This window comes from Oncorhynchus clarkii, chromosome 5, assembly GCF_045791955.1.
Source record: "Oncorhynchus clarkii lewisi isolate Uvic-CL-2024 chromosome 5, UVic_Ocla_1.0, whole genome shotgun sequence".
Lineage (NCBI taxonomy): Eukaryota > Metazoa > Chordata > Actinopteri > Salmoniformes > Salmonidae > Oncorhynchus > Oncorhynchus clarkii.
In genome coordinates this window covers 97,510,087-97,533,270 of record NC_092151.1, presented here as the reverse complement: position 1 = coordinate 97,533,270, position 23,184 = coordinate 97,510,087, and the positions used below count along the sequence as shown (strand labels likewise).

Sequence of the window (23,184 nt, the reverse complement as noted above, 5' to 3'; positions counted from 1 at the left end):
TCTAGACCTATAGACTAATAGTATACAGTATATAGTATACAGTATGTTAGTATGGGTATTGGAACACAGTTCTAGTCTCTAGACCTATAGACTAATAGTATACAGTATATAGTATACAGTATGTTAGTGTGGGTATTGGAACACAGCTCTAGTCTCTAGACCTATAGACTAATAGTATATAGTATATAGTATGTAGTATATAGTATGTTAGTATGTAGTATACAGTATGTTAGTATGGGTATTGGAACACAGTTCTAGTCTCTAGACCTATAGACTAATAGTATACAGTATATAGTATACAGTATGTTAGTGTGGGTATTAGAACACAGCTCTAGTCTCTAGACCTATAGACTAATAGTATATAGTATATAGTATGTAGTATATAGTATACAGTATGTAGTATACAGTATGTTAGTATGGGTATTGGAACACAGTTCTAGTCTCTAGACCTATAGACTAATAGTATACAGTATATAGTATGTAGTATACAGTATGTTAGTATGGGTATTAGAACACAGCTCTAGACCTATAGACTAATAGTATATAGTATGTAGTATACAGTGTGTAGTATACAGTGTGTAGTATACAGTATGTAGTATACAGTATGTTAGTATGGGTATTAGAACACAGCTCTAGTCTCTAGACCTATAGACTAATAGTATATAGTATGTAGTATACAGTATGTTAGTATGGGTATTAGAACACAGCTCTAGTCTCTAGACTAATAGTATATAGTATACAGTATGTTAGTGTGGGTATTAGAACACAGCTCTAGACCTATAGACTAATAGTATATAGTATACAGTATGTTAGTGTGGGTATTAGAACACAGCTCTAGACCTATAGACTAATAGTATATAGTATGTAGTATGTAGTATATAGTATGTAGTATACAGTATGTTAGTATGGGTATTGGAACACAGCTCTAGTCTCTAGACCTATAGACTAATAGTATATAGTATGTAGTATGTAGTATACAGTATGTTAGTATGGGTATTAGAACACAGCTCTAGACCTATAGACTAATAGTATATAGTATACAGTATGTTAGTGTGGGTATTAGAACACAGCTCTAGACCTATAGACTAATAGTATATAGTATGTAGTATGTAGTATATAGTATGTAGTATACAGTATGTTAGTATGGGTATTGGAACACAGCTCTAGACCTATAGACTAATAGTATATAGTATATAGTATGCAGTATGTTAGTATGGGTATTGGAACACAGCTCTAGACCTATAGACTAATAGTATATAGTATATAGTATACAGTATGTTAGTATGGGTATTGGAACACAGCTCTAGACCTATATACTAATAGTATATAGTATGTAGTATGTAGTATACAGTATGTATTGGTATGGGTATTCAAACGCAGCTTTGGTCTCAATATGACACCTTGTTAAAATAAAGGTTAATAACATTAACAGTTTATGTGTGTTAAATAATGACCATCTTTATCAGTGGTAAAGCACAGGTGGTAAAGCACAACAAATACAGACACTGTATCTCTCATAGTCAAGGTGGGTCTGTTGATATGAATTTGTTGCAGCCTCCATTACATACAACGTACACTAGATGGGGCCCTTGCACTGCATGTCATTTTGCAGTGGTGTTTTTGTTGTTGTTGTCCTGTGTAGTCCGGAAGTACAGAGTACCCCGCCCCGGTTGCAGTTGCAAGGCGCCCGCCAGTATCCCAAGATTCCGCTGTTTCTGCAATGACCTCGCCGATAACGGAGTCGGTAGTGTAAGCAGTGTTGTGTGCTCTCCTTGCATGGTGGATGATGGCCGCTTCAAAGCCCGTTGAGCCGCAGTCCGGGAGCAGTCTCCCTCGCTGGCAGCTGGCCCTCCTGATCGGAACCCCCATAGTGCTGGGTGTAGGAGCTGTTTACCTGTGGAACCGCAGCAAGACGAAGGACTCACCGGGGAAACGGAATGGGGAACGGACAACTCCAGAAGGCAGCGCGAGCCCCGTCCAGGGCCAAGACGGCGCAGCTAACCGAACCAGTCGCGAGCTGGAGGACATGGTATGAGAATCTCAGGCTCTCCTAGATATAACTCTGCTTTACTCCAGTTTTCCTGCCCAGCCTGGTACTAGCTATAACACTAAATCCGTGTTCCTTGAGCAGAATTTGTTCAGTACCGAAATACATTCAAGGACAGACAGTCAATGAATCCCACCTACATGTAGCAGATGGCCGCTAACTAGCTAGGTAGCTAGTTAGAATGGTAAAAAAAAGCACGCTAACTAACGTTAACTAGGCGCCTAAATAACAATTGCAATGAAGGAAACTAATGTAGTTACACTAAGTCATATTTTGCATGGTATGAGCAAAACATGTCGCTAACTAGCTAGTTGAACTGAGAGCCAAGCACATGTTTTACTAATTCTATAGAGCCATCAAGAAGGATTCATACCCCTTGACTTTTTAAATTTAACCTTAACCGGGAGGCAAGTCAGTTAAGAACAAATTCGTACAATGACGGCCTAGGAACAGTGGGTTAACTGTCTGTTCAGAGGCAGCTCGGGGATTTGATCTAGCAACCTCCCAGTCCAACTCTCTGACCACTAGGCTACCTGACTCCCGGTCCAACTCTCTGACCACTAGGCTACCTGCCTCCCGGTCCAACTCTCTAAACACTAGGCTACCTGCCTCCCGGTCCTACTCTCTAACCACTGGGCTACCTGCCTCCCGGTACTACTCTCCAACCACTAGGCTACCTGACTCCCGGTCCAACTCTCTGACCACTAGGCTACCTGCCTCCCGGTCCAACTCTCTAACCACTAGGCTACCTGCCTCCCGGTCCTACTCTCTAACCACTGGGCTACCTGCCTCCCGGTCCAACTCTCTAACCACTGGGCTACCTGCCTCCCGGTCCAACTCTCTAACCACTGGGCTACCTGCCTCCCGGTCCAACTCTCTAACCACTAGGCTACCTGCCTCCCGGTACTACTCTCTAACCACTAGGCTACCTGCCTCCCGGTCCAACTCTCTAACCACTAGGCTACCTGCCTCCCGGTCCTACTCTCTAACCACTAGGCTACCTGCCTCCCGGTACTACTCTCTAACCACTAGGCTACCTGCCTCCCGGTCCAACTCTCTAACCACTGGGCTACCTGCCTCCCGGTCCAACTCTCTAACCACTAGGCTACCTGCCTCCCGGTCCAACTCTCTAACCACTAGGCTACCTGCCTCCCGGTCCTACTCTCTAACCACTGGGCTACCTGCCTCCCGGTCCAACTCTCTAACCACTAGGCTACCTGCCTCCCGGTCCAACTCTCTAACCACTGGGCTACCTGCCTCCCGGTCCTACTCTCTAACCACTAGGCTACCTGCCTCCCAGTCCAACTCTCTAACCACTAGGCTACCTGCCTCCCGGTCCAACTCTCTAAACAGTAGGCTACCTGCCTCACGGTCCAACTCTCTAACCACTGGGCTACCTGCCTCCCGGTCCTACTCTCTAACCACTAGGCTACCTGCCTCCCGGTCCAACTCTCTAACCACTGGGCTACCTGCCTCCCGGTCCTACTCTCTAACCGCTAGGCTACCTGCCTCCCGGTCCAACTCTCTAAACAGTAGGCTACTTGCCTCCCGGTCCAACTCTCTAAACAGTAGGCTACCTGCCTCCCGGTCCAACTCTCTAAACAGTAGGCTACCTGCCTCCCGATCCAACTCTCTAAACAGTAGGCTACCTGCCTCCCGGTCCAACTCTCTAACCACAGGGCTACCTGCCTCCCGGTCCAACTCTCTAACCACTGGGCTACCTGCCTCCCGGTCCAACTCTCTAACCACTGGGCTACCTGCCTCCCGGTCCTACTCTCTAACCACTAGGCTACCTGCCTCCCGGTCCTACTCTCTAACCACTAGGCTACCTGCCTCCCGGTCCTACTCTCTAACCACTAGGCTACCTGCCTCCCGGTCCTACTCTCTAACCACTGGGCTACCTGCCTCCCGGTCCTACTCTCTAACCACTGGGCTACCTGCCTCCCGGTACTACTCTCTAACCACTAGGCTACCTGCCTCCCGGTCCAACTCTCTAACCACTAGGCTACCTGCCTCCCGGTCCAACTCTCTAACCACTAGGCTACCTGCCTCCCGGTCCTACTCTCTAACCACTGGGCTACCTGCCTCCCGGTCCAACTCTCTAACCACTGGGCTACCTGCCTCCCGGTCCAACTCTCTAACCACTACAGTATTACTTTAGTGCCTTGTTGCAAACAAGGTTTTGGAGTATTAGTATTCTGTACAGGCTTCGTTCTTTTCACTCTGTCAATTAGTTTAGTATTGTGGAATAACTACAATGTTGTTGATCCATCCTCAGTTCTCTCCTATCACAACCATTAAACTCTGTAACTGTTTTAAAGTCACCATTGGCCTCATGGTGAAATCCCTGAGCAGTTTCCTTCTTCTCCGGCAACTGAGTTAGGAAGGACGCCTGTATCTTTGTAGTGATTGGGTTTTATTGATACACCATCCAACGTGTAATTAATAACTTCACCATGATCAAAGGGATATTCAAGGTGTGCTTTTTTAAACATTTTACCCATCGAGGCTTTGGAAAACATCCCTGGTCTTTGGTTGAATCTGTTTTGAAATTCAGTGCTGGACTGAGGGACCTTACAGATGTAGTCATTCAAAATCATGTTAAACAACTTATTTAGCGGTTGAATACTTATTGACTCAAGTCATATACATTTTTTCATTTATTTATTAATTTGTAACAATTTCAATAAACACAATTCCACTTTGACATTATGGGGTATTGTGTGTGTTTTGGCCAGTGACCAAAACAATCTCAATTGTATCCCTTTTATAAATTCAGGCTGTGTAACAACAAAATGTGGAAAAAGGGGTGTGAATATTTTCTGACTGTATTGAGTCACCTTGCTTTTCCTTTCGTTTACTCGTTAGCTAACAAGTCACCAAACACTACGGATGGTCAGAACTCCTGCTCATTGTTGCTCATTGGTTGGTCTCTGTGATTGCCCTTGTTCCCATAGTTGGTAAGGGGGGACAGATCTTAATTGGTTCAGACAGGGAAGGGCTTGCCAGTCAAACAAAAAGTCTGATCCTGAATCTGCATTTAAAGGTAGCTACATAGTTCTGACATCTTGTTGTGTTACTTGCTTGTACACATTCACACAACCCAATCAATGTGACAAGTCCACAGTCAGTGTTGTATAGAAACCTTCCACTGCACTGCCTCACTCCATTCTGAGGTCATTTGTAACCTGCTAGCTACACCCAACATGAGTCCACAGTTCAAAGTCTCTCCTCATTTGAATGAATTCACCCACAGAAGTGATCTGTCTGTGATGAGCCTAACGTCTAGCTATGCAGGTGAGCTGCCAATGAGTAAGGCACACAATCATACCATTATTGTGGACTGTCAGATTAATATAATAGTTTGAATAAAACATTTGCGTGATATGCAAGAACGATTTCCCTAATAATCCTGTTTACATGGACTGAAATCAGGCTACCTGTTGGGACTTCGTCAATCAAAATAAACGTTCTAATACAGCGACCATGTTCTTTTTGGGAAGCGTATTTGATTTGATAAAATGTGTATGTTTACTAAAATGCATACTCCCCTCACTCGCCCTAAAGAGGGAGGCCCACTCGCCCTAAAGAGGGAGGCCCACTCGCCCTAAAGAGGGAGGCCCCCTCGCCCTAAAGAGGGAGGCCCACTCGCCCTAAAGAGGGAGGCCCACTCGTCCTAAAGAGGGAGGCCCACTCGCCCTAAAGAGGGAGGCCCCCTCGCCCTAAAGAGGGAGGCCCCCTCGCCCTAAAGAGGGAGGCCCACTCGCCCTAAAGAGGGAGGCCCACTCGCCCTAAAGAGGGAGGCCCACTCGTCCTAAAGAGGGAGGCCCACTCGCCCTAAAGAGGGAGGCCCCCTCGCCCTAAAGAGGGAGGCCCACTCGCCCTAAAGAGGGAGGCCCCCTCGCCCTAAAGAGGGAGGCCCCCTCGCCCTAAAGAGGGAGGCCCCCTCGCCCTAAAGAGGGAGGCCCACTCGCCCTAAAGAGGGAGGCCCACTCGCCCTAAAGAGGGAGGCCCACTCGCCCTAAAGAGGGAGGCCCACTCGCCCTAAAGAGGGAGGCCCACTCGCCCTAAAGAGGGAGGCCCCCTCGCCCTAAAGAGGGAGGCCCCCTCGCCCTAAAGAGGGAGGCCCACTCGCCCTAAAGAGGGAGGCCCACTCGCCCTAAAGAGGGAGGCCCACTCGTCCTAAAGAGGGAGGCCCACTCGCCCTAAAGAGGGAGGCCCCCTCGCCCTAAAGAGGGAGGCCCACTCGCCCTAAAGAGGGAGGCCCCCTCGCCCTAAAGAGGGAGGCCCACTCGGCTGGTGCTGGCACGTGCGCAGATCAAACACACCACTGGAACGCCCATTAAGGTGTTTACTTGTCCGAATCATTCAAAACATTGCTCAGAAAACCAGGTGTTTTAATCAGCGTATGTTTACTTGTATTATTAACTTATGTTGATTTTAAGATAAGGTGTTTAAATTACTACTGCCATAATGTTTAATATTCAATTATTAGTGTGCATGTAAACTTAATCAATGTCAGGGCTGCAGGTTTGCAGGGGTCTCCGTTTACACAAGTCAGCATCATGAAGCCCACTCCTCCCTAGTGTCTTTAGGCTTATTTTCAAGCCAACAAGAACCACTCAGCCTGTCTGTCTAACCCCTCCCTTTCTTGGACATGGTCGATTACACCATCTGAGTGGGATCCCTTCTCACTCCCTGGAGTAGGGGGACAGTGTGGCTGGATGGTTAGGGATGGAGTAGGGGGACAGTCAGGATGGATGGTTAGGATGGAGTAGGGGGACAGTCAGGCTGGATGGATGGTTAGGGATGGAGTAGGGGGACAGTCAGGATGGATGGTTAGGATGGAGTAGGGGGACAGTCAGGCTGGATGGATGGTTAGGGATGGAGTAGGGGGACAGTCAGGCTGGATGGATGGTTAGGGATGGAGTAGGGGGACAGTCAGGATGGATGGTTAGGGATGGAGTAGGGGGACAGTCAGGATGGATGGTTAGGATGGAGTAGGGGGACAGTCAGGATGGATGGATGGATGGTTAGGATGGAGTAGGGGAACAGGATGGATGGTTAGGGATGGAGTAGGGGGACAGTCAGGATGGATGGATGGTTAGGGACGGAGTAGGGGGACAGTGTGGCTGGATGGATGGTTAGGGATGGAGTAGGGGGACAGTCAGGCTGGATGGTTAGGGATGGAGTAGGGGGACAGTCAGGCTGGATGGTTAGGATGGAGTAGGGGGACAGTCAGGCTGGATGGATGGTTAGGGATGGAGTAGGGGGACAGTCAAGCTGGATGGTTAGGGATGGAGTAGGGGGACAGTTTGGATGGATGGTTAGGATGGAGTAGGGGGACAGGATGGATGGATGGTTAGGATGGAGTAGGGGGACAGGATGGATGGATGGTTAGGGATGGAGTAGGGGGACAGGATGGTTAGGGATGGAGTAGGGGGACAGTCAGGATGGATGGTTAGGATGGAGTAGGGGGACAGGATGGATGGATGGTTAGGATGGAGTAGGGGGACAGGATGGATGGATGGTTAGGGATGGAGTAGGGGGACAGGATGGATGGATGGTTAGGGATGGAGTAGGGGGACAGGATGGATGGATGGTTAGGGATGGAGTAGGGGGACAGTCAGGATGGATGGTTAGGGGGACAGTCGGGATGGATGGATGGTTAGGGACGGAGTAGGGGGACAGTCAGGATGGATGGATGGTTAGGGATGGAGTAGGGGGACAGTCAGGATGGATGGATGGTTAGGGACAGAGTAGGGGGACAGTGTGGCTGGATGGATGGTTTGGATGGGGGACAGCCAGGATGGATGGTTAGGGATGGAGTAGGGGGACAGTCAGGCTGGATGGTTAGGGATGGAGTAGGGGGACAGTCAGGCTGGATGGTTAGGGATGGAGTAGGGGGACAGTCAGGCTGGATGGTTAGGGATGGAGTAGGGGGACAGTCAGGCTGGATGGTTAGGGATGGAGTAGGGGGACAGTCTGGCTGGATGGATGGTTAGGATGGAGTAGGGGGACAGTCAGGCTGGATGGTTAGGGATGGAGTAGGGGGACAGTCAGGCTGGATGGTTAGGATGGAGTAGGGGGACAGTCTGGCTGGATGGATGTGTCATGATGTTGGCCTGGGAGGTAGGTTTATGACAGTCATAAACTGTCCTTTCTCTACCCAACTGAGGTTACATTTGCAAAACCCTTGGTTAACATAAAGATTCTGGGAACATCAGAAGGTGGTGGGAAATGAACTATATTCTGGTAATCCGAATAATTGAACATATGCGGTGGTACTTAATGAATATGATGTCAGTTCGGTTGTCATCTGAGACATTCTCATCAATGATAAGATGACAAACTCTACAGTGGAAAGTCTACACATCAGAGTTATCGGATTCACATGGAATTGTTGTTCAATTTAAATGTTTGAATATTAAATTATTTGTGATGGGATGAAATGTGATTTTAGCTTCTAAAAGGTGAGATTTGGGTTTTCATAAGAGAGGGCTCTGCTCAATTAGTGGCCCGCACCTGTGAAGGAACATGGGCTATAAAACTTTTCAAACACCCCCTCCTCTCCCTTCCTATATAAGCCCTTGACGACAATATAACTTCCTGTTCCCGAGGATGTAGGACGACGGTCCAATGTCAGAATGGTTCAGATAATAACTACAGAATGAAGCCAACATCAGCGTGAGCTTTGGTTGCGAATGGTATGAACTTTGAACTCTTATTCACTACAGAAGTGATACCTCCTAGCAGTTGAGTTAGCAACCGCAGATGCAACAAGGGTTAGGAAGGAACAGACAGAGTATCCCGTCTATCACACAATGACGTTACTACATCGTATCCAATTGACAACCAGAGACATTCTTCAAAGGACTCAGTTTGGCAACACGGCCTTCCATCTACCACCAACCTACCGAAGCGCAGCTCAGAGTAAATATTTATTGCAGTTTCCTTTTCCAAATGGGCGGTAATTTAGAATGCAGCAGATACTGTATTTACGATAGCACAGCTTCTCCCTGTGTCCCTCAGTCTTCCCGCTCTTTCACTCAAACCCAGCCCTTTTCCTTTGTGTAACAAGCTGTCATATCTGTTCCGCCCGCTAGGGACGTTTTCCTTTATGACGTAATTTGTAATCAAGTTATGATTGAATTATATGTATGTGTAATTCTGTGTGATTAGTTAGGTATTTAGTAAATAAATAATTAAACCCAATTTTGTATTGCTGATTCAAATTGTTAGCCAGGGTTCGTGCAGATAACCAAGAATTTACAACTTTCAGATGAGACTGAATTAAGATCACGATTGATATTGACTGCTATTGATGTAAAATATTACTAGGTCTTTAAGAGTTTATTCGGAAGATAACAGCTCTATAAATATTATTTCGTGGTGCCCCGACTCTCTAGTTAATTACATTTACATGATTAGCTCAATCAGGTGATATTAATTACGGATAAATTATTTTATAGAATAGCATGTCATATCACTTAATCCGGCATAGCCAAAGACACTACATAATTGGAGCCCCCTGATAGGAATCTAAAATAGAATGACGCTTTCATTTTGATTCAGCCTGTATAAAATTGAATGGCAGATTACATAATATACCACGTTTATCGTACACATTTTTGGAGTGGTAGACGAGCATTATTGTGTGTGTGTGCTGAGGCTTCCCCTCCTCCGTGTTGTTCTCTGACGTAGTCGGTGGGTAATACAGTTCTGTATTAGGGCCCGAGAAAGCTAATTATAGAAATCTGAGAAATAGAGCGTTTGGCCAAACGCGTTTCAGACGCGGGTAGGCTCGGTAATTATTAATTTCTCGAGCGAGGACAAAGAGCCAGCCGATCGGGAGATGTAAGCTTGACCAGCGATATATGTCTCTGTCTCTCTCATGAGTAGACCAAGGCACATTTCGTTGTTGCCGCGTGTTCTGGTTAAAACATTGTCAAAAAAACGCTGAAAAGGGTTTGAACATAATACGTTCTAAGGAAAACCTTTCCCTTGCCAAGGGAATCCTATGTGCTGCATTTTCAGGCACAAAGGAGGCTTTAGCTTGCATGCTAAAGCTAACAAGGGAAAATGCCATTTGGGTTTCTTGTGCTACGTTAAAACTCCTCCGCCTTGCGGAATGGAAGTTCCGCCCCGGGTAGTTCCTTTTGATTTCAGCGTGTGAAATTATTGACCGCTGACTGGTGCCTACTATATTCGTTCATGAAGAATTATTCAGGTCATGCTCAAGTCATTACTTATGATATCCAGACGGATATCAATGTCTTATCCAATTGAACTAATAAGTGTAAACCTGGCAATTTACATTCTGAAATAGATATTTTAAATAATATCCAAATTGATGAGTTTTCTAAATAAGACATTGTAAACTTTTTCCAAACTAACCTAGATGAAGCAACTTCTCAGGTTAATTCAAGTTTCATTCCCAAATAGCCTATACAGGTCTGATTTATCATTAAATTGATAAATCAGTAAAATTTGTTTTTTGCAAAACCATTCAGTAATCCAGTACTGACAGAAGCCCCGCCCCAGCAGGAATCCCATGTGGCTTCGGCCTTAGGGAGAAGTGCACCACAGTGTTGAATGTTCCCAACATTTGATCTACTCTTTACACTTATGATATCCAATCAATGGAGATTGTATGGATTATCGTCTCATTCCATTTTTAATAAGTTAAATTGTTGAACATAACTGAATGTTCTTCTAATCAAATGAGACACTTTTAAACTTCTCATATTAACCTAGATGAAGAAACTTCTCAGGTTAATTAAAGTTTAATACCCAGATAGCCTACCCAGGTAGGATTAATCATTGGCATTGATTAATGAATTAAATTTGCTTTTGCAAATTCATTCACTTCCAACTTCCACATTACTGGTACAGTACTGATAGTTCGTCAACATCTATAAATAGATTAAACGTGTCTTTGCAGATTCCAATGAATTCCAAACCCAAACTTTGAAAGAAAATAGGAAAAATGTTCCTCTAAATGTTTCTAATAATGTGCAAGCTATCAAAGGTGGTCCTCCGCTAATTAGTGAACCTCCACCCATAAAAGGATTGATCTCTGACCACATACCAACCCTAATTATGCCATTAGCGAAAAAACTGCCGAAATTGCAAAAGGCTCTCCAAAATCAACCATCAAACACAGGCTTTGTGACGGTTCTCCCCACTTTTGCACTGATGTATCACCATAAAAATGTGGCATCGGCTAATACTCTACAATTCTCACCACAGTTGATCACTACCCAACTGACAGTTCCATTCCCCCCAAGATAAAGGAAACCTGGAGGGGTACTCCCTGTCCTATCTCACCAGAGGTATAGCTGGGTTGGTTCAAACATAGGTTAAGGACCCTCTTTGTTTTCGTTAGGCACACACATGCATTCCTCTCTTCCCCCCTCCAACCCAGTTGGAGCTGTGTTTATTATTTTTAATTACTCCTTGTTCACCCTTGACCCAGAGTGCCACTAACTCTGTCTCCCTCCCTTCCATCCTGCAGAGTCCTCTGGACCGAGCCCTGGGTGCCACTAACTCTCCCTTCCATCCTGTAGAGTCCTCTGGACCGGGCCCAGGGTGCCACTAACTCTCCCTTCCATCCTGTAGAGTCCTCTGGACCGGGCCCAGGGTGCCACTAACTCTCCCTTCCATCCTGTAGAGTCCTCTGGATCGGGCCCAGGGTGCTACTAACTCTCCCTTCCATCCTGTAGAGTCCTCTGGATCGGGCCCAGGGTGCTACTAACTCTCCCTTCCATCCTGTAGAGTCCTCTGGACCGGGCCCAGAGTGCCACTAACTCTGTCTCCCTCCCTTCCATCCTGCAGAGTCCTCTGGACCGGGCCCAGGGTGCCACTAACTCTCCCTTCCATCCTGTAGAGTCCTCTGGACCGGGCCCAGGGTGCCACTAACTCTCCCTTCCATCCTGTAGAGTCCTCTGGATCGGGCCCAGGGTGCTACTAACTCTCCCTTCCATCCTGCAGAGTCCTCTGGACCGGGCCCAGGGTGCCACTAACTCTCCCTTCCATCCTGTAGAGTCCTCTGGACCGGGCCCAGGGTGCTACTAACTCTCCCTTCCATCCTGCAGAGTCCTCTGGACTGGGCCCAGGGTGCTACTAACTCTCCCTCTTTTCCATCCTGTAGAGTCCTCTGGACCGGGCCCAGGGTGCCACTAACTCTCCCTTCCATCCTGTAGAGTCCTCTGGACCGGGCCCAGGGTGCTACTAACTCTCCCTCTTTTCCATTCTGTAGAGTCCTCTGGACCGGGCCCAGGGTGCTAAGAACAAGGGTAACAAGTACTTCAAAGCTGGGAAGTATGAGCAGGCCATCCAGTGTTACACAGAGGCCATCGGTCTGTGTCCTAGAGACAACCAGACAGACCTGTCCACCTTCTACCAGAACAGAGCTGCTGCCTACGAACAGCAGGTTAGTGACAACTATCACCATGGAAACCATTCATTATGTTGCTCTGTATGTGTTCATGTGGGTTTATAGCAGTGGAGGCTGGTGAGGGGAGGACAGCTCATAATACTAGCTGGAATGGAATGCCGTTTCATTAATTCCATACCAGCCATTACAATGAGCCCATCTTCTGATTGAAGGTGTCATCAGACATCACTGGTTTACACTGGACAACTAGAGTGTCCTCGTGTTAACATTAACAACATTGGTTGTCACCTCTAGGTGAAGTGGACAGAGGTGGTACCCAGGGTTTGGGTTTCATGTGGTGCTGTACCCAGGGTTTGGGTTTTATGTGGTGCTGTATCCAGGGTTTGGGTTTTATGTGGTGCTGTACCCAGGGTTTGGGTTTCATGTGGTGCTGTACCCAGGGTTTGGGTTTTATGTGGTGCTGTATCCAGGGTTTGGGTTTTATGTGGTGCTGTATCCAGGGTTTGGGTTTCATGTGGTGCTGTATCCAGGGTTTGGGTTTCATGTGGTGCTGTACCCAGGGTTTGGGTTTCATGTGGTGCTGTATCCAGGGTTTGGGTTTTATGTGGTGCTGTATCCAGGGTTTGGGTTTTATGTGGTGCTGTATCCAGGGTTTGGGTTTTATGTGGTGCTGTATCCAGGGTTTGGGTTTCATGTGGTGCTGTACCCAGGGTTTGGGTTTTATGTGGTGCTGTATCCAGGGTTTGGGTTTTATGTGGTGCTGTATCCAGGGTTTGGGTTTTATGTGGTGCTGTATCCAGGGTTTGGGTTTCATGTGGTGCTGTATCCAGGGTTTGGGTTTCATGTGGTGCTGTATCCAGGGTTTGGGTTTCATGTGGTGCTGTATCCAGGGTTTGGGTTTTATGTGGTGCTGTACCCAGGGTTTGGGTTTCATGTGGTGCTGTACCCAGGGTTTGGGTTTCATGTGGTGCTGTACCCAGGGTTTGGGTTGTATGTGGTGCTGTATCCAGGGTTTGGGTTTTATGTGGTGCTGTATCCAGGGTTTGGGTTTCATGTGGTCCTGTACCCAGGGTTTGGGTTTTATGTGGTGCTGTATCCAGGGTTTGGGTTTTATGTGGTGCTGTATCCAGGGTTTGGGTTTCATGTGGTGCTGTATCCAGGGTTTGGGTTTCATGTGGTGCTGTACCCAGGGTTTGGGTTTCATGTGGTGCTGTATCCAGGGTTTGGGTTTCATGTGGTGCTGTATCCAGGGTTTGGGTTTTATGTGGTGCTGTATCCAGGGTTTGGGTTTTATGTGGTGCTGTATCCAGGGTTTGGGTTTTATGTGGTGCTGTATCCAGGATTTGGGTTTTATGTGGTGCTGTACCCAGGGTTTGGGTTTTATGTGGTGCTGTACCCAGGGTTTGGGTTTTATGTGGTGCTGTACCCAGGGTTTGGGTTTTATGTGGTGCTGTACCCAGGGTTTGGGTTTTATGTGGTGGTGTACCCAGGGTTTGGGTTTCATGTGGTGCTGTACCCAGGGTTTGGGTTTCATGTGGTGCTGTATCCAGGGTTTGGGTTTTATGTGGTGCTGTACCCAGGGTTTGGGTTTCATGTGGTGCTGTACCCAGGGTTTGGGTTGTATGTGGTGCTGTACCCAGGGTTTGGGTTGTATGTGGTGCTGTACCCAGGGTTTGGGTTGTATGTGGTGCTGTACCCAGGGTTTGGGTTGTATGTGGTGCTGTACCCAGGGTTTGGGTTGTATGTGGTGCTGTATCCAGGGTTTGGGTTTTATGTGGTGCTGTATCCAGGGTTTGGGTTTCATGTGGTGCTGTACCCAGGGTTTGGGTTTTATGTGGTGCTGTGTTGTTGACATAAACTGTCTGTTTGTAGATGATGTGGACAGAGGTGGTGCAGGACTGTACCCAGGCTGTAGAGATGAACCCACGCTACATCAAGGCCCTGTTCAGGAGGGCCAAGGCCCTGGAGAGACTGGACAACAAGAAGGAGTGCCTGGAAGGTAGACACACACACACACACACACACACACACACACACACACACACACACACACACACACACACACACACACACACACACTGGATAACAAGAACTACATGGTAGACACACACACACACACTGGACAACAATAACTACATTGAAGGTAGACTCTCACACACACACTGGACAACAAGGAGGAAGGCCTGGAGGATAGGTATATCCTATACCCCCCCCCCCCCCACACACACACACTGGATAACAAGAACTACATGGAAGGTAGACACACACACACACACTGGATAACAAGAACTACATGGAAGGTAGACACACACACACACACTGGATAACAAGAACTACATGGAAAGTACACACACACACACACACACACACACACACACACACACACACACTGGATAACAAGAACTACATGGAAGGTAGACACACACACACACACACACACACACACACACACACACACACACTGGATAACAATAACTACATTGAAGGTAGACTCTCACACACTGGATAACAAGAACTACATGGAAGGTAGACACACACACACACACTGGATAACAAGAACTACATGGAAGGTAGACACACACACACACACACACACACACACACACACACACACACACTGGATAACAAGAACTACATGGTAGACACACACACACACTGGACAACAAGAACTACATGGTAGACACACACACACTGGACAACAAGAACTACATTGAAGGTAGACACACTGGACAACAAGATCTACATGGTAGACACACACACACACTAGACAACAAGAACTACATGGTAGACACACACACACACACACACTAGACAACAAGATCTACATGGTAGACACACACACACTGGACAACAATAACTACATTGAAGGTAGACTCTCACACACACACTGGACAACAAGGAGGAAGGCCTGGAGGATAGGTATATCCTATACCCCCCCCCCCAGTTCCTGTAGATGACAAGGGAACCCCCATATATTCCCCCTCCTGTTCCTGTAGATGACAAGGGAACCCCCATATATTCCCCCTCCTGTTCCTGTAGATAACAAGGGAACCCCCATATATTCCCCCCCCCCCCCCCCCCCCCCTTCCTGTTCCTGTAGATGTGACGGCGGTGTGTATCCTGGAGGCCTTCCAGAACCAGCAGAGTATGCTGCTAGCAGACAAAGTCCTCAAACTGCTGGGGAAGGAGAAGGCCAAAGACAAATACAAGGTGAGAGGATGTCCCAGCTCTCCTGTTGCTCCTTACTGAACTTAGATGCTGTTTGATTACAACTAAACTCAGCAAAAAAAAAAGAAATGTCCTCTCACTGTCAACTGCGTTTATTTTCAGCAAACTTAACATGTGTAAATATTTGTATGAACATAACAAGATTCAACAACTGAGACATGAACTGAACAAGTTCCACAGACATGTGACTAACAGAAATGGAATAATGTGTCCCTGAACAAAGGGGGGGGGGGGTGGTGTGTGTCAAAATCAAAAGTAACAGTCAGTATCTGGTGTGGCCACCAGCTGCATTAAATACTGCAATGCATCTCCTCCTGCACCATATTTGCCAGTTCTTTCTGTGAGATGTTACCCCACTCTTCCACCAAGGTACCTGCAAGTTCCTGCGGGGAATGACCATAGCCCTCAACCTCCGATCCAACAGGTCCTAGACGTGCTCAATGGGATTGAGATCCGGGCTCAACGCTAGCCATGGCAGAACACTGACATTCCTGTCTTGCAGGAAATGACGCACAGAACGAGCAGTATGGCTGGTGGCATTGTCATGCTGGAGAGTCATGTCAGAATGAGCCTGCAGGAAGGGTACCACATGAGGGAGGAGGATGTCTTCCCTGTAACGCACAGCGTTGAGATTGCCTGCAATGACAACAAGCTCAGTCTGATGATGCTGTGACACACCGCCCCAGACCATGACGGACCCTCCACCTCCAAATCGATCTCGCTCCAGAGTACAGGCCTCGGTGTAACGCTCATTCATTCAACGATAAACACAAATCCGACCATCACCCCTGGTGAGACAACCGCTGCTCGTCAGTGAAGAGCACTTTTTGCCAGTCCTGTCTGGTCCAGCGACGGTGGGTTTGTGCCCATAGGCGAGGTTGTTGCCGGTGATGTCTGGTGAGAACCTGCCTTACAACAGGCCTACAAGCCCTCAGTCCAGCCTCTCTCAGCCTATTGCGGAGTCTGAGCACTGATGGAGGGATTGTGCGTTCCTGGTGTAACTCGGGCAGTTGTTGCTGTACTGTACCTGTCCCGCTGGTGTGATGTTCGGATGTACCGATCCTGTGCAGGTGTTGTTACACGTGGTCTGCCACTGCGAGGACGATCAGCTGTCCGTCCTGTCTCCCTGTAGCGCTGTCTTTGGCGTCTCACAGTACGGACATTGGCCACATCTGCAGTCCTCATGCCTCCTTTCAGCATGCCTAAGGCACGTTCACGCAGATGAGCAGGGACCCTGGGCATCTTTCTTTTGGTGTTTTTCAGAGTCAGTAGAAAGGCCTCTTTAGTGTACTAAGTTTTCATATGTGTGACCTTAATTTCCTACCGTCTGTAAGCTGTTAGTGTCTTAACGACCGTTCCACAGGTGCATGTTCATGAATTGTTTATGGTTCATTGAACAAGCATGGGAAACAGTGTTTAACCCCTTTACAATGAAGGTCTGTGAAGTGTTTTGGATTTTTACAAATTAGGGGTCCTGAAAGGGTCCTGGAAAAGGGACGTTTCTTTTTTTTGCGGAGTTTAATAGAATTTTGGTGCATTGTCACTGCCAGTCTTAGTGTTTGGTATGGTGCATTATCACTGTCAGGCTTAGTGTTTGGTTTGGTGCATTATCACTGTCGGGCTTAGTGCTTGGTATGGTGCATTATCACTGCCAGTCTTAGTGTTTGGTATGGTGCATTATCACTGTCAGGCTTAGTGTTTGGTATGGTGCATTATCACTGTCAGGCTTAGTGTTTGGTATGGTGCATTATCACTGTTCGGCTTAGTGTTTGGTTTGGTGCATTATCACTGTCGGGCTTAGTGTTTGGTATGGTGCATTATCACTGCCAGTCTTAGTGTTTGTTATGGTGCATTATCACTGCCAGTCTTAGTGTTTGGTATGGTGCATTATCACTGTCAGGCTTAGTGTTTGGTTTGGTGCATTATCACTGCCAGGCTTAGTGGCAGTGATAATGCACCATACCAAACACAGTCAGGCTCAGGGAAGCTCATCCTCGTGCTTGTCATCCTCACTAGTCTTGATCTGACTGCAGCTTGGCGTCATAACTGACTTCAGTGGCCACTGGCACGCTGGAGAAGTGTGCTGTTCACGGATGAATCACAGGTTCAACTGTACTGAGCGGGCAGCGTAGTGTGTATGGTGTCCCAGTTCTTCCATGGTCTGCATACTCACCAGACATGTCACCCATTGAGCATGTTTGGGATGCTCTGGATCAACTTGTCTAGTTGGCTCATTCATTGGCCCTGATCAGAACATTCTACCAGCTTGTTGTGTAGTTTATCAAGTGGATGATGTTGCTCTTCACTCGCAGTAGCCTACTCCCTACCGGTCACTTAGTAACCCAGACCTACTCCCTGCCGGTCACTTAGTAGCCCAGACCTACTCCCTACCGGTCACTTAGTAGCCCAGACCTACTCCCTACCGGTCACTTAGTAGCCCAGACCTACTCCCTACCGGTCACTTAGTAGCCTAGACCTACTCCCTACCGGTCACTTAGTAGCCCAGGCCTACTCCCTACCGGTCACTTAGTAGCCTAGTCCTACTCCCTACAACAAGCCTCTGACTTTTTTGGATTTTGCTTCACTGAATCTCTGTCTGTATAGGCCATTTGGTTAATTGGTTTCTTGCTGGGCAAATAAGTGTAGGTGGAATAGCTAATCTAGTACTGATCAGAAACATTTAGGATGATAGAATGTTGCCCAAATCAAGTGTAGGGCTATTATTCTGCTAGATCCTGTAAAGGCAACTCCAAAAGCCCACGGAGGTTGTGAAATATGAACGAGACATGCTTTTGAAAATAGGATTCATATTTTCTATTTGTATCATGATGAAGGTAAGACACTACGCCTGTTCCCTAACATCGCAGAGTGGGGGTAGGAAAGAGGTGGAACGTGGATAACGAAGCAGAGTGGGGGTAGGAAAGAGGTGGAACGTGGATAACATCGCAGAGTGGGGGTAGGAAAGAGGTGGAACGTGGATAACACTGCAGAGTGGGGGTAGGAAAGAGGTGGAACGTGGATAACACCGCAGAGTGGGGGTAGGAAAGAGGTGGAACGTGGATAACACTGCAGAGTTGGGGGTAGGAAAGAGGTGGAACGTGGATAACGAAGCAGAGTGGGGGTAGGAAAGAGGTGGAACGTGGATAACGAAGCAGAGTGGGGGTAGGAAAGAGGTGGAACGTGGATAACGAAGCAGAGTGGGGGTAGGAAAGAGGTGGAACGTGGATAACGAAGCAGAGTGGGGGTAGGAAAGAGGTAGAACGTGGATAACGAAGCAGAGTGGGGGTAGGAAAGAGGTGGAACGTGGATAACGAAGCAGAGTGGGGTTAGGAAAGAGGTAAAACGCGGATAACGAAGCAGAGTGGAGGTAGGAAAGAGGTGAAACGCGGATAACGAAGCAGAGTGGGGTTAGGAAAGAGGTAAAACGCGGATAACGAAGCAGAGTGGGGTTAGGAAAGAGGTGAAACGCGGATAACGAAGCATGGGCTTGGGCTCTGTTTCTAAATATCACTTGTTTTATATGACAGCGGCTCCATACATTCCCGTCACACAAGTTGTGTGGAAAGAATATTTGATGTATTTTATTCTGTTATGTTCCATTATATTCTTACTATACAATATATGTATGTTGACTGTGATCGTGTGTCGTGTCTGTTTCATGAACAAGGTAACTAACTATTGATTTCATTTGGATGGCGTAGCGATGGCTGCACAGACCCGTAACATCGGCCCAATTCAACTAAAAATATTCTGTTCTGGTCTTTTGAAAATACATCTAAAAAAAATATCATTCTTGCCTCAATGAATTAATAATGGATTCATTTTTGATGGTGTATTTTCTCAATGGATTTATTAAAATAAGACAGCCAACCACATCCACACACCACTACTACCACTCATCCCCGGCATGCGCACCGGATGGCAAAAAGGTGGGCCTGTTCGTAAGGGGGTCATATAAACAATGGCCTCGATATATATATATATATATTTTTTAAGCAAAATACCGTAAATACTTTGAAAGCAGTACAAGTCTCTCCCTCTATTTCCATCTCTCTCTACAGAACCGTGACCCCCTGATGCCTTCTCCTCAGTTCATCAAGTCCTACTTCAGCTCCTTCACCGATGACATAATCAGCCAGCCGCTCCAGAAGGGCGAGAAGAAGGACGAGGACAAGGACAACGAGGGCGAGGCCGCAGAGGTCACAGAAAGGTCAGAAGTCACTGTGTGATGTCACTTTCCGTATGTTGGCTCTGGATGAAAAGGCCTGCCTAACTACTAGTCCCTCCCCTCAGGCCTTCTTGTCCAATGGGTTTTGAGAAGGTGAGGACCGAGGATTGATAGGAATTGAGGAAAGATACATTTTGAAAGATCCTAATATGTCAACCCTGTCCTTAACCTCTAACCTCTGTCCTGTCCATAATTCTGGTTATCTGAAGGCCAAGCAGTACATTAACCCTGTCCTTAACCTCTAACCTGTCCATAGTTCTGGTTACCTGAAGGCCAAGCAGTACATTAACCCTGTCCTTAACCTCTGACCTCTGTCCTGTCCATAGTTCTGGTTATCTGAAGGCCAAGCAGTATATGGAGGAGGAGAACTATGATAAGATCATCAGTGAGTGCACTAAGGAGGTGGATTCAGGGGGCCGGTACACTGCTGAGGCATTGTTGCTACGGGCAACCTTCTACCTCCTGATTGGCAACGCCACCGGCGCCCAGCCCGACCTGGACCGGGTCATCAACATGGAGGACGCCAACATCAAGGTAGGGTTTTTCAGGACTCACAGTTCATAGAAGGAAATCAGTCAAATGAAATGCATTCATTAGGTCCTAATCTATGGATGTCACATGACTGGGAATACATTCATTAGGTCCTAATCTATGGATGTCACATGACTGGGAATACATTCATTAGGTCCTAATCTATGGATGTCACATGACTGGGAATACATTCATTAGGTCCTAATCTATGGATGTCACATGACTGGGAATACATTCATTAGGTCCTAATCTATGGATGTCACATGGCTGGGAATACATTCATTAGGCCCTAATCTATGGATGTCACATGACTGGGAATACATTCATTAGGTCCTAATCTATGGATGTCACATGACTGGGAATACATTCATTAGGTCCTAATCTATGGATGTCACATGACTGGGAATACATTCATTAGGTCCTAATCTATGGATGTCACATGACTGGGAATACATTAATTAGGTCCTAATCTATGGATGTCACATGACTGGGAATACATTCATTAGGTCCTAATCTATGGATGTCGCATGACTGGGAATACATTCATTAGGTCCTAATCTATGGATGTCGCATGACTGGGAATACATTCATTAGGTCCTAATCTATGGATGTCACATGACTGGGAATACATTCATTAGGTCCTAATCTATGGATGTCACATGACTGGGAATACATTCATTAGGTCCTAATCTATGGATGTCACATGACTGGGAATACATTCATTAGGTCCTAATCTATGGATGTCACATGACTGGGAATACATTCATTAGGTCCTAATCTATGGATGTCGCATGACTGGGAATACATTCATTAGGTCCTAATCTATGGATGTCGCATGACTGGGAATACATTCATTAGGTCCTAATCTATGGATGTCGCATGACTGGGAATACATTCATTAGGTCCTAATCTATGGATGTCACATGACTGGGAATACATTCATTAGGTCCTAATCTATGGATGTCACATGACTGGGAATACATTCATTAGGTCCTAATCTATGGATGTCGCATGACTGGGAATACATTCATTAGGTCCTAATCTATGGTTGTCGCATGACTGGGAATACATTCATTAGGTCCTAATCTATGGATGTCGCATGACTGGGAATACATTCATTAGGTCCTAATCTATGGATGTCACATGACTGGGAATACATTCATTAGGTCCTAATCTATGGATGTCACATGACTGGGAATACATTCATTAGGTCCTAATCTATGGATGTCACATGACTGGGAATACATTCATTAGGTCCTAATCTATGGATGTCACATGACTGGGAATACATTCATTAGGTCCTAATCTATGGATGTCACATGACTGGGAATACATTCATTAGGTCCTAATCTATGGATGTCACATGACTGGGAATACATTCATTAGGTCCTAATCTATGGATGTCACATGACTGGGAATACATTCATTAGGTCCTAATCTATGGATGTCACATGACTGGGAATACATTCATTAGGTCCTAATCTATGGATGTCACATGACTGGGAATACATTCATTAGGTCCTAATCTATGGATGTCACATGACTGGGAATACATTCATTAGGTCCTAATCTATGGATGTCACATGACTGGGAATACATTCATTAGGTCCTAATCTATGGATGTCACATGACTGGGAATACATTCATTAGGTCCTAATCTATGGATGTCACATGACTGGGAATACATTCATTAGGTCCTAATCTATGGATGTCACATGACTGGGAATACATTCATTAGGTCCTAATCTATGGATGTCACATGACTGGGAATACATTCATTAGGTCCTAATCTATGGATGTCACATGACTGGGAATACATTCATTAGGTCCTAATCTATGGATGTCACATGACTGGGAATACATTCATTAGGTCCTAATCTATGGATGTCACATGACTGGGAATACATTCATTAGGTCCTAATCTATGGATGTCACATGACTGGGAATACATTCATTAGGTCCTAATCTATGGATGTCACATGACTGGGAATACATTCATTAGGTCCTAATCTATGGATGTCACATGACTGGGAATACATTCATTAGGTCCTAATCTATGGATGTCACATGACTGGGAATACATTCATTAGGTCCTAATCTATGGATGTCACATGACTGGGAATACATTCATTAGGTCCTAATCTATGGATGTCACATGACTGGGAATACATTCATTAGGTCCTAATCTATGGATGTCACATGACTGGGAATACATTCATTAGGTCCTAATCTATGGATGTCACATGACTGGGAATACATTCATTAGGTCCTAATCTATGGATGTCACATGACTGGGAATACATTCATTAGGTCCTAATCTATGGATGTCACATGACTGGGAATACATTCATTAGGTCCTAATCTATGGATGTCACATGACTGGGAATACATTCATTAGGTCCTAATCTATGGATGTCACATGACTGGGAATACATTCATTAGGTCCTAATCTATGGATGTCGCATGACTGGGAATACATTCATTAGGCCCTAATCTATGGATGTCACATGACTGGGAATACATTCATTAGGCCCTAATCTATGGATGTCACATGACTGGGAATACATTCATTAGGTCCTAATCTATGGATGTCACATGACTGGGAATACATTCATTAGGTCCTAATCTATGGATGTCACATGACTGGGAATACATTCATTAGGTCCTAATCTATGGATGTCACATGACTGGGAATACATTCATTAGGTCCTAATCTATGGATGTCACATGACTGGGAATACATTCATTAGG

At 46.2% G+C, this 23,184-nt stretch overlaps 1 protein-coding gene across 1 annotated transcript in view; it reads left to right on the top strand.

The window, feature by feature from the left end:
- The first annotated feature begins 1,640 nt into the window (after nt 1–1,640).
- Nucleotides 1,641–23,184, top strand: part of LOC139409599 (mitochondrial import receptor subunit TOM70-like) — a 29,929-nt gene continuing 8,385 nt past the window's right edge. The window contains exons 1-6 of the mRNA XM_071155005.1: nt 1,641–2,029; nt 12,309–12,482; nt 14,319–14,445; nt 15,547–15,656; nt 19,736–19,884; nt 20,229–20,436. Of these exons, the coding sequence (XP_071011106.1) occupies nt 1,784–2,029; nt 12,309–12,482; nt 14,319–14,445; nt 15,547–15,656; nt 19,736–19,884; nt 20,229–20,436 (1,014 nt within the window). The 5' untranslated portion in view covers nt 1,641–1,783. The remainder of the gene's footprint in view (nt 2,030–12,308; nt 12,483–14,318; nt 14,446–15,546; nt 15,657–19,735; nt 19,885–20,228; nt 20,437–23,184) is intronic.